General features: G+C 48.5%; 2 protein-coding genes and 1 non-coding gene across 4 annotated transcripts in view; 1 reads left to right on the plus strand and 2 right to left on the minus strand.

The window, feature by feature from the left end:
- Cand2 (cullin-associated and neddylation-dissociated 2 (putative)) overlaps positions 1–6751 on the plus strand; it is a 30999-nt gene extending 24248 nt beyond the window's left edge. Inside the window, exons 13-15 of one of the 2 annotated variants that reach the window (NM_025958.2) lie at positions 1056–1220; positions 3045–3152; positions 4833–6751. In NM_025958.2, the coding sequence (NP_080234.2) occupies positions 1056–1220; positions 3045–3152; positions 4833–5060 (501 nt within the window). In that variant the 3' untranslated portion in view covers positions 5061–6751. The remainder of the gene's footprint in view (positions 1–1055; positions 1221–3044; positions 3153–4832) is intronic. The other variant, XM_030255552.1, reaches the window with a different exon arrangement.
- Rpl32 (ribosomal protein L32) lies at positions 6710–9939 on the minus strand. The gene is made up of 4 exons (NM_172086.2): positions 9894–9939; positions 8998–9098; positions 8182–8363; positions 6710–6884 (listed from the first exon to the last, which is right to left on the minus strand). The coding sequence occupies exons 2-4, from the start codon at positions 9091–9093 to the stop codon at positions 6755–6757; spliced, it is 408 nt and encodes a 135-aa protein (NP_742083.1). The 5' UTR covers positions 9094–9098; positions 9894–9939; the 3' UTR covers positions 6710–6754.
- Positions 9171–9299, minus strand: Snora7a (small nucleolar RNA, H/ACA box 7A). The gene has a single exon (NR_028546.1). It is a non-coding gene; the product is annotated as a small nucleolar RNA, H/ACA box 7A (small nucleolar RNA).
- Positions 9940–11779: the final 1840 nt, after the last annotated feature.

Here is an 11779-nt window from a genome sequence, read left to right on the forward strand (position 1 = left end):
GGGTTGAAAAAGTTTTCTGAAAGAAGGACATTTGAAGGTTTTTTGTTTTTGTTTTTTCTTTTTGAGACAGGGTTTCTCTGTGTGGTCCTGGCTATCCTGGAACTCACTATGTAGACTAGGCTGGCCCTCAAACTCACAGGGATTTATCCTCTTGCCTCTGCCTCTTGAGTGCTGGGATTAAAGGTGTGAGCTACTGTACCTGGTATCAGATATAGTTCTGGAGGCCAAAAATCTAATATCTGTACCCCTGAGCTGAAACCAGGGTGTCTACAGACCTCTTGCAGTTCCTGTGGCCACCAACATTGCTTGGCAGGCGATGCCATTCCATGAAGCTCTGCCTACCCACAAGGCATTATTTTTAATCTGTGTAATCTCTTCAGTTGGGTTTTGAGGCTCAGACTTTACTGTTAGAAGCCAGATTCCATGATTACAAGCTTCAGAGGACTTGGTGTTTTGAGTCTGGTTTTGCGACTTACCAGCTGTGTGTCCTCCAGCATGTCAGTTTACCTCTCTGAGCCTTAGTGGGATGTTGAATAGGATTGATAGTAGCACCTTATTCCTAAGGATTTCATTTTTTCCTGAGACAGAATCTTGTGTAGTCTAGGTTAAGAATGCTCTGACTTGCTTCCACCTCCTGAGCGCTGGGTTACAGACATCATGATGTTTATTCAGTGCCAGAGATCAAACTTGGGTCTTTGTGTGTGCTAGGCAAGCACTCTCCTGTCTAAGCCATATGCCCAGACCTTCCCACGGTGTCTTTAGTACTCAAGTAAGATGTTGTCTGTCAGGAAAAAGTAGCTCAGTTACAGAACATGTGCTCAGTGTGCACGAGGTCCTACACACACACACACACACACACACACACACACACACACACACACACGGAACCTGACACTTCCTGCTTAGCAGGTGTGACAGTCCAGAGAGAGGATGCTGCAGGCTGAGTTGAGACCTGAGACTTGAGCGCATAGAGTGTGACTTGGGACCAGGATGCAGTGCTGAGCAGGTGAGGTGAGTATTCCAAACCCTCTATGTTATGTCCTTCCTTCCTGCAGGTGGAGATGGGGCCCTTCAAGCATACTGTGGATGATGGGCTGGATGTGAGGAAGGCTGCCTTCGAGTGCATGTACTCGCTGCTGGAGAGCTGCCTGGGCCAGCTGGACATGTGCGAGTTTCTGAACCACGTGGAGGATGGGCTGAAGGACCATTATGACATCCGGGTAGGTAGCACCATGCCAGATGCAAGCCCAGCTCAGAGCAAGGGACCAGGCAACATTAGGCCCCTGCTGTTCTCCCTGTCTCCTGGCACCCCATGAAAGCAGCTGTGCTTTCTGTCAAGGACAAGGAACCAGCCAGGTGGTAGCGCACACCTTTAATCCCAGCACTCGGGAAGCAGAGGCAGGCGGATTTCTGAGTTCAAGGCCAGCCTGGTCTACAAAGTGAGTTCTAGGACAGCCAGGACTATAAAGAGACCTGTCTCAAAAAAACAAAAAAAAAAAAAAAGAACGAGGAACCAGATCTTGGATGTTTCTTAGGGTGTGCACTTTGGGCACAATAGGTCCAAGTCTATTGTAGTGTTGAAATGGCTTATGCCATTTTTTGCTTTGCATTAATTTGTTTTAAGTGTTACCAACATTTAAAAAATTTTAAAAATGTATATGAAAAATTGTATTTCTTTTGAGAACAACCCATAATGTTAGGTAAATTCCCACATTGCCATTATATTAGTTTGTTTCTGGTTACTATTATTTCATTTTGCTTTGTTTTTTATTTTTATGTATTTATTATGGGCATGTCCACATCTGGGATTCCCACATAGTACACTGTCACTGACACACCAGAAGAGGGCATCAGATCCCATTACAGAGGGTTGTGAGCCACAATATGGTTGCTGAGGATTGAACTCAAGACCTTTGGAAGAGTAGTCAGTGCTCTTAACCACTGAGCCATCTGTCCAGCCCTTGCTTTGTTTTTTTTTTTAAAGATTTATTTATTTATTGTATATAAGTACACCAGAAGAGGGCATCAAATCTTGTTACGGATGGTTGTGAACCACCATGTGGTTGCTGGGACTTGAACTCAGGACCTTTGGAAGAGCAGTCAGCGCTCCTAACTGCTGAGCCATCTCACCAGCCCCCCTTGCTTTGTTTTTTTAAGACAAGGTTTCTCTTATATAGCTCTGTATGTCCTAGAAGTATGTGTTCTCACCTGACCTGTTTTCTGTTGCTATTAAAAAAAAAAAAATCTATGGCCGGGTATTCCTTTAGAAGGCTGTTTTAGATCTTTCTGGAGACTCAGAATCTGGTATTGGCTGGCATCTGTTTTTGCTCTGGAGGCATCACAATGGCCGGCACCTGCAGAAGTTCACATGGTAGAATCAGGCATGAGGCGTGTTCTTGTATTGTTGTTTTTTGTTTTTGTTTTATCCAGACAGGGTTTCTTGGTATTAACAGAGCCCTGGCTATCCTGGACTCGCTTTGTAGATCAGGGCAGCCTGGAACTGAACTCACAGAAATTTGCCTGCCTCTGCCTCCCAAGTGCTGGGATTAAAGATGGAGGCATGTTCATTTTATTATTCACTTTTGTGGGAACTAAGGTCCTCTGAGACCTGAACTAACCCCTTCCAGCAGGACCACCTCCAGTGACCTAGCCACCTCCTGCTGAAGACTCCATCACCCCTCAGCATTGCTATACACAGGCTTTTGTGATACACACTCAAGATGTATCTCAACTGCAGCATGTCCAAGCCAGTGTCAGTGCAAGCCGAGGAGCTGCTTGGTTCCTTCCCAGCCTGTGCCAGGGGCATGTGAACACGTGCCTTTTGTTATCCAGCCATCCTCACACAACTAAAGTTAGCTGGCAAGATTCAGCATCATGGTGTGCATCTATAATAGGAACCTGAGACCCAGAGAGGTGGGAGCCCTGGGCAGGGCCCTAGAGGGACTTGGTTGTCGGTTTGTGGGGTACAAGCCAGAGCTTCCATTGGGTCTGCTGCTCTGTCTGGGTGCTGTTTCACCATGAGCTCCATCTGCTTCCTTGGGTAGATGCTGACCTTCATCATGTTGGCCCGACTGGCCACTCTTTGTCCTGCACCTGTCCTGCAGAGGGTGGACCGGCTCATCGAGCCACTCAGAGCCACCTGTACTGCCAAGGTAAGCCCTGCCCTGCCTGGACCCTGGAGTGCCTGTTGACTTTAGTCATCACTCACTGGACCATGTGCACTGCAGTGCTGGGCTGGCTGTTGCCCCAGTCTACACAGCTTCCTGGGCTGGGCTGTGAGATTCCTTCATTAAATACTTCCTGGGTGCTGGCCTGGGAGAGGGATCCAGGGTATAACACTCCACATACTAGCTTCCCCACACAGTCTATGCAGATCCCAGTAGGGAGCAGGGCCTGCCTCCTATGGTTGATTGATTGGCTAGCTACTCCTGCTACTACAGAGCAACTGCTAACACAGAGTGCAAGGTCTTCTGGAAAGTTGTAATATTGGGAACAGCCTGGCACACTCAGGGTCCTGGTGGAGACCTGTTGAATGAAAGAACTCTGTATGTGTGTGAGTGTGTGTGTGTGTGGTGTTTCTGGAAAGTTGTAATATTGGAAATAGCATGGCACACTCAGGGTCCTGGTGGAGACCTGTTGAATGAAAGAACTCTGTGTGTGTGTGTGTGTGTGTGTGTGTGGTGTTTATGTGTTGTGTATCTGTGGAGGCCAGAAGTTGACTTCAGTGGTCTTCCTTGATCTCTCTCTGCCTTCTTTCTTCTCCTTCCCCCTTCCCAGACATGGTTTCTCTGTGTAACCCTGGCTGTCTGGGAACTCTAGAACTGACATCTGACTGCCTCTGCCTATTAAAGGTGTGCCCCACTATTGCTAAACTGGGTGACCATGAGCTGCAGGGATCTGCCTGTGTCTAACACCCACCAACTTCCACATCCAGCTCTTGTGTGGGATCTGAACTTGGGTTTGTACAGCAAGTACTTCACCACTGAACCATCTCCCTAGTCCCTGATTGGAGTTTTAAGATTTACTCAAAGGACCAAGAATTTCAGTCTTTAGGCAAGACTCAGAATAGTGGTTTTGTTACCCTTTTTTAAAAACAAACAAACAAACAAACAAACAAACTGTTCTCCAGGTTAGCATCAAATTCCTGAACTTAAGTGAGTCCTTCCTCCTGTCTTGCTTTCCATGTAGCTTGTGTCTTGAGGCACATATTGTTATTTTTTCATTTTCTTTGTGTGTATGTAGGGGATATTGGGGGGGGGGGGGGCGGGGACGACAAAACACAGACACTCTGGTAGCCCAGCCTGGCCTTAAACTCAGTATACAGCCAAAGGTGACATGAATTTCTGGCCCTGATGCCCTTGCCCCCAAGTGTTGGGAATACCAGCTGTGTAGTACAGCAGATTGGTGGATGCTGGATCAGGTCCCCTCTTCCCTACTCAGATGTGGATATCTAACTCAGGACTTTGTGCGTGCCAGGTGAAATACTCTACCAACTGAGCCACATACCCAGCCCCAAAGTTGTGATCTTCAAATAGCAGCACAGTAGTAGAAAAAAAATGAAATCTGATTATGCATCAGATTGAAATTAGGCCTTTATTTGAAACCTATGTTTAAGGCGGGCGTGGTGGCGCACGCCTTTAATCCCAGCACTCGGGAGGCAGAGGCAGGCGGATTTCTGAGTTCGAGGCCAGCTTGGTCTACAGAGTGAGTTCCAGGACAGCCAGAGCTAAAAGAGAAACCCTGTCTCGAAAAACAAAAAAAACAACAAAAAAAAAGAAACCTGTTTAGAATGGGTAACAGAGACTCAGTAAGGACACTGTCTCCCTCTGCAGGTCAAGGCTGGTTCTGTGAAGCAGGAGCTGGAGAAGCAGGAGGAGCTGAAGCGCTCAGCAATGCGGGCAGTGGCCGCCCTGCTGACCAACCCTGAGGTGCGCAAGAGCCCCACTGTAGCTGACTTTTCCGCCCAGATCCGATCCAACCCAGAACTCACCACCCTCTTCGAGAGCATCCAAAAGGACACAGCCTCCGGCCCCAGCACGGACTCTATGGAACTCAGCTAGCTGCCCCCAACACAAGTCTCCCTTCTTATCCCAATAGGCCTTGGCCTCTTCTGTCCTTCCCTGTCAGCCTCAGTGCCTTTGCTAGGGCCCCCTGCTCACAGCCCCAGTGCCAAAGCCGGGCCCACCAACTCAGGACGTTCATTCACGAGCGTCATGTCCCACCACCTTTACACTGCACCCCTCCACTCACTTAGGAGCCAGAATTGGCCTATGCCCAAGACCAGAAGGCAAGCAGGGGGTTGACTTCCTACTTCACTTACTCTGAAGTCCAAATGTCAGTTAGCACCCTGAACCTAGCCATGGGTAGGGTATGTAGAGCCCATACAAGAGAACCAATTTATACTTAGTGCCTCATTAGTTAGCAGAGTGAGAACTGTTTACAGGGAAGATAGTGTGGCTCATTGGCCAGGTGTAGGTCCACTGTCTCAAACATCCCTAATCCCATCACCCAGGAGTGTAACAGTCGGCTTGTGCTCTTCCCGACTTTGTAGTTAGTACTGAAAATTTAAGTATAAATGACAGGTTTTGATTTTTAAGACATTGTTTCTCTTTGTAGCCACATATGGCCCAGACTCAAATCCACCTGCCTGGAATTAAAGCCAGCTGAGGCCAGTTATCTGAGTTAATAACATATACAAAGCTCTCCTCACAGGATTCTTATCCATATTGATTCAGTCCTGGAAATAACAAGGCCGATGGCATAGACCTGTTATCCTAATTCCTTAGGAGGCTGAGGCTGGACCACACACTCAGGTCGTAGTGAACAAATTTAAGATCTACCTAAAAGCAACAGGGCAGGATAGCTCAGTACCACGCCCTCCTGGTAGCAACAACTTTCTAACCTGTCCTAAAGGACCCTATGCCTTCGGGCAGACATATATACAGGCAAAACACCAAAGTTTAAAATAGCTCAGTTGTAGAGCACTCTCCAACACTACAGCAAGATGATAAAACCTCATTTCTACAATGAGAACAAAAGCTTAGTAATAAAAAGGCTGGGATGTCTTTCTCTCCAGTCATTTAAGTGTCACCCGTGACAGTCAACCCTTCTGAACTCCATTACTGTTTCAAAAGAACAGCGAGCCAGAGATTGGCCTAGATACAGATGGCACTGCCCTTGTAGTGTCCCACGTGGCAGAAGTATTTATCAGTCTCATGAAGTTCTAATATCCTCCAAAGACAGGATTGTCAATCCTGACTGATTGAGGCCAAGCAGGCCAGTTCCATGAAACTAAAGGCTTCATCAAAAAAGTGCCTTAAGCCGGGCAGTGGTGGCGCACGCCTTTAATCCCAACACTTGGGAGGCAGAGACAGGCAGATTTCTGAGTTCGAGGCCAGCCTGGTCTACAAAGTGAGTTCCAGGACAGGCAAGACTATACAGAGAAACCCTGTCTCGAAAAACAAAAAAAAAAAAAAAAAAAAAAAGTGCCTTAAGCTAGAGCCCATGCTAGAGTTGGGACAGGGTTGAGAGCAGAGGTTTGTCTGGTCCCCAGACTCAAGTGTACCTACACTGTAGAGGGTCAAGGCCTTTCCCCTCTTCCACCTGCAGCCAACCAAGACTAGCATGGGATTCTGAACCCTGCTGTCTCCCCCAGAACAAGCAGCAAAGAACAATCTCCAGTTACCAAAAACATAGAAAATACGACGGCAGGTTTTGTGATTTTATTTAAACATAAAACATGCACACAAGCCATCTACTCATTTTCTTCGCTGCGTAGCCTGGCGTTGGGATTGGTGACTCTGATGGCCAGCTGTGCTGCTCTTTCTACAATGGCTTTTCGGTTCTTAGAGGACACATTGTGAGCAATCTCAGCACAGTAAGATCTGAAAGAGAAGCAAACCAGGAAAGGTCACCAGGGAAATGGCTTAATTCTTCCTCACACTGAGTAACCCAGAATTCTTCCACTGGAGCCAAAGGCTTCCAGTGCAACCACTGTAAGGTACACAGTTCAAGCAGCGTGAACAACAAACACTGCCCGTGTTCCCTCAAAGTGTTGACAATCTGTCCTAATGAACACATTCCCAGCATGGAGATGACCGTGAAGCCATAGACCGGGAGCTGAGGAAAAACCCCTAGAGAAGCAGGATGGCAGAGCTATGGAAAGCATACAAATGGCAAATACCTAATACAGACAGACACCACCTGACAGATTTGGGGACAGAGTGCATCACGTTCTAACCTGAAGCACCCATCCCGGGCCACATGCATTTATAGCTGTCTAGCACACTCACCATTCACAAGTCACATGCTGCCATATCCCACCCCAGGACTCTTTACCACTCAGGAACCAATGGTTTTTCTGTAACTACCCTCCAACTTGCCCTGCTCCCCAGCTATACAGAGGAAAATGCCCAGAGACAGAACTCAGTGAGCGGTGCACCTGCAGGGTCTGACAAGGCCAAGCAGCTCTCCTGGGGCAGATGTACCCATTAGAAATGCAGCCCCCATAACACTGCACCATCAACACTGCCTCATGGACTGCTGCTGTACAACACACATTCTCTCTCCTGCATCCATCCTTCCAAATGAACTTGTAGCACTTCAAGGCCTGGTTAAATGCACAACATAATCTCCCCATAGGACTCCTCCATCTGCATGACAACCACCTCAGAAAACAAATCCTTATAACCCCGAACACATACACTCTCTGCAGTCCTAGTTTACTTGGGAAAAATAAACTATTCCCATCACACCCTCATATCCAATGTCAAGAGTATTTCCTGAGAGGCCTTGGTTTTGCATCTCAGAGGTCACCAAGGGTTGTAACTTGCTCAAAGTACCCAGAATACCCCACAACCTTCTCTCTACAGCTGTGCCTGGAGACTTTTTCTCTACCTCAGCCCCAAAAGACCTGAGCTGCTCTGCAAATCCACCCGTCAGAGCAGAGCCAAGCACAGCTTAGGTCCCAGGTTAGACACAGGCCCCTGCAGTCTCATGACACTATAGCAGTGTTCCACACAGGACCATAAAGGACACTGAACACCCACTGTAAAAAGACCTTCTTCTCCAGTCTCAGGCTTCAACCAAGGGAACACGTCCTCTTTCCTCATAAGCATGCCCACTGCAGTGGCCTCAGTCTCACAGGAGGCAGGCACACTCCCAGCCAGGGGCCCAACTCACTTGTTGCACATCAGCAGCACCTCCAGCTCCTTGACATTGTGGACCAGGAACTTGCGGAAGCCGCTGGGCAGCATGTGCTTGGTTTTCTTGTTGCTCCCATAACCGATGTTGGGCATCAGGATCTGGCCCTTGAACCTTCTCCGCACCCTGTTGTCAATGCCTCTGGGTTTCCGCCAGTTTCGCTGAAGACACACAGGCAAGTTAGTCTCTGTGCAAACTGGCAGCTCTTGTATGTGTGTGCAGGAAGGGGACAGAATTCAAGGGGGTCATGTCATAAAACACACACCAAAGGCCGAGGTGTAGCTCAGTTAGCAGTGTCTGCCTGGCATGCACAGGGCCCTGGGCTCCATCCCTAGCACTTGCACTGGAATTTCAACATCATCTTCCATTGCAATTAAGTAGGGAGGAGGGATCAGTTAACTGCTGAACTGCTGGGTGTGCATGCCCATCCAGCCAACAGGTGATCTGCAGGCCCAGAGAGAGGTCTTAGCAGTTGAGAGCACTGGCTGCTCTTCCAGAGGTTCAATTCCATGCATGCATGTGCCTGGTGTGCAGACAAAACCCCAAAGATCTTTAAAATACAGGGTCAGGGTGCAGAGATGACTTAAAAGTGCCTGCTGTCAGACAAACTAAATCTGACCTGGACCCACAAGACAGGAAGGAGAGAATCAACTCCTTAAAGTGATTCTCCCTGCCCTTCAAACGCATAAATATAAAACAAAGTGTCATCTTTAAAATGAACTTTTTAAAATGCAGAGACAAGCGATAACGAGAAATGTGTGCTCAGGTCTTAACCCCCACCCCAGAACCACATACCTTAATTTTCACATATCGGTCTGACTGGTGCCTGATGAACTTCTTGGTCCTCTTTTTGACGATCTTGGGCTTCACCAGAGGCCGGAGGGCAGCCATGATGCCTTTTGACAAAAGTCAGACCCAAGTTAGTAAAGAAACTGGGAGGTGGGGCTGCGTCTCAGGCCTTCAGTGAGTAATGTTGCAGAGTGTCTTCCAATCACCAGCTACCGAGCAAACTGGGAATGGAATGGGTACCTCTGCTAGGCTTGCTCTCCCTCTTGCTTCCGAAGCTGGAAGAATACTAGCTACTCTCCAGACGCGATCCCAAGAGGTCAGTGGTTCATCTCACCCACTCCGAACCTCAAAGAACCGCAACCGATCTTACAGAACCCCAGCCAGGTCTCTCTGGTGGCGAAGGAGCGGCAAATCCCGCTCCACTAAGCTTCGTTATGTTTGAAGTGTTGCGCCCTTAAATACGCAAAGCCACCATGCACTCCTAACACGCCACCAGTCCGTCTGTCCCTCCCGGTCGTCTCAGAGCACCAACCAAAGGGTGCCTTCTCTGCTCCCCGCGCAGACAACCTGCTCCGCCGGGCTTGCGCTTCAGAAAGCATTTCTGCTCACTGGCGAGCGGCGGCAGCTCCCTGACTTAAGATTTCGGATTCGCCGCAGAAAAAGGCTGCTAACAAGCTAAGCAGAAAGCGGCGGGTGCCGTCCGAAACTCTCGGGCCGCATGGCAGCAAGCCCGCCCTGGCCGATGCCGGCCCCCGGGCAGACTCCGGAGCAGCGCCAGTGGCCAGGCCCGCGCGCGCTCGCCACTACCACGCTGGTGCGGAGGCCGCCGCCGAGGCCTCCCCACCCGGAGACGGGGTCCCGTCGAAGCCGCGGGCGGCGGATGGCCGCCGATACAGACTCACCGTAAAACAGATGGCAGCCACCTCGTAGGCAGCGCCGAGGAAGAAGGAAGAGGCGGCGGCGGCGCGCAAGGTATGATGGGACGGAGTCTTAGGTCCTGGCAGAGAAAAGGGAAGCACTTCCGGCTCTGGGTCCTCTAAAGAAAACTAAGATGTGCCTGAGAAATGATACTGAAAAAAACCCTAGTGGACTAGTGTTCTGTAGTAGACATTAACATCTTAGAGTGAACTAAAATTTATTTTTCTCTTGGGACTACTTAAGAAATTTGGGTTTTTTGTTTTTTTTTGAGCTAAGACCTGCTAGGTGGGCATTTATTTCCGCCCTAAGTGGAAGCCCAATAGCTTTTTAAATTGTTGGTTCCCGAGGGTGCCTCCTTGAGGCTGGGAGGTAGCAAAACAGAGACTCTTCGAAGATCCTTAGGCGGTTGGTTGAGCAAATGTCCTAAAACTTCCTAATATACAGATGTGCAAACCCCTGCTTATGAAGTGCTACTGAGCCTCCTCGCGACTTCTGTATGTTTAAATCTTCTCTACTTATGGTATGTACCTAATGTATTAATAAGTGATGGGTTAGCCGGGCGGTGGTGGCTCATGCCTTTAATCCCCGCACTTGGGAGGCAGAGGCAGGCGGGTTTCTGAGTTCGAGGCCAGCCTGAGCTACAGAGAGGGTTCCAGGACAGCCAGAGCTACACAGAGAAACCCTGTTTCGGAAAAAAAAAAGTGATAGGTTGATAATATTGCTAAGAAAATAGTCTATTGGCTGGGTGTGGTGGTGCACATTTTTTAATAACAGCACTTGGGAAGCAGAGGTAGGTCGAGTTTAGTCTATTTTGCTTATCTTTTGTTTTACAGATCATTGTGAAAACTCTATAATCTTAGGAGGAAATAAAACCAAACCTGAGCTGGGGAGGTGGCTTGGTGGAGCACTGTTGCTCTTTCAGAGGACTGGCATTTAGTTCCCAGGAACCAAGCGTTGCTTCACAACCTTGTTAACACCAGCCCTAGGGGATCAGATGCCCTTTTCTGTAGGCGCTACATGCATGTGGTACATACTCATACATGCAGGCAAAACACTCAATCACATAGAATAAATCTCATTTTTTAAAGATTTATGTATATGAGCACACTGTAGCTGTCTTCAGACACACCAGAAGAGGGCATCAGATCCCATTACAGATGGTTGTGAGTCACCATGTGGTTAGGAATTGAACCCAGGACCTCTGGAAGAGCAATCAGTGTTCTTAACTGCTGAGCCATCTCTCCAGGCCCCACCCCAGTCCCACCCTTTGTTTTGTTTTGTTTTGTTTTAAGACAGGGTTTCTCTGTGTAAGCCTGACTGTGGTCGAATTCACTCTGTAGACCAGGCTGGCTGGAGATCTTCCTGTCTCTGCCTCCCAAGTGCTGAGATGTAAGGTGTCACCACTGCCCAGCAGACTAAATTAAAAAATTTTCAAACTTTGTACAAACTCAGACAGAAGAGATGCCACTGGTGATCTTGACAGTGGCTCCAGGAGGTGGGGACAAATGCTGAATTGGGTATGCTGCCCCAACCCTTGTGCTTGCTGTAAAGGGGAGTAGAGACCCAGGTAAGTAGAGTGTCTTGTCTGGAGTGGCTGGGTCACAAACAGCAGGGCAGGACTGTTGCTCTCCTGTGTCTGTGTCTTGCCCTCCCTTCCCAAATGCTGCTTGGCCTACAGGCTATGTAAAGGCCAATGGAACATGGAAGTGTGTGGCTAATGGCACCTTACAGAGTACATTACATAAAGAGAAAGGTGAGTGAGTGAATTATACAGAAGGCCCATGAACTAGAGAGTATGGCTCTGATTTCTGAAGATTCACAGGGGTTGGGGGCCTCAGTCCTCCCCAGCTGAGGACATGCTACTTCATTT

The sequence above is a fragment of the Mus musculus genome, chromosome 6 (assembly GCF_000001635.26).
Source record: "Mus musculus strain C57BL/6J chromosome 6, GRCm38.p6 C57BL/6J".
NCBI lineage: Eukaryota > Metazoa > Chordata > Mammalia > Rodentia > Muridae > Mus > Mus musculus.

Excerpts from the sequence above, each read along its gene's own strand:
- Rpl32 (NM_172086.2), bottom strand. The coding sequence starts at position 9,093 with ATGGCTGCCCTCCGGCCTCTGGTGAAGCCCAAGATCGTCAAAAAGAGG. Across the intron at positions 8,364-8,997 it reads ACCGATATGTGAAAATTAAG|CGAAACTGGCGGAAACCCAG; the intron begins GTATGTGGTTCT and ends GTGTGTCTTCAG. Across the intron at positions 6,885-8,181 it reads GTGCTGCTGATGTGCAACAA|ATCTTACTGTGCTGAGATTG; the intron begins GTGAGTTGGGCC and ends CTTCTCTTTCAG.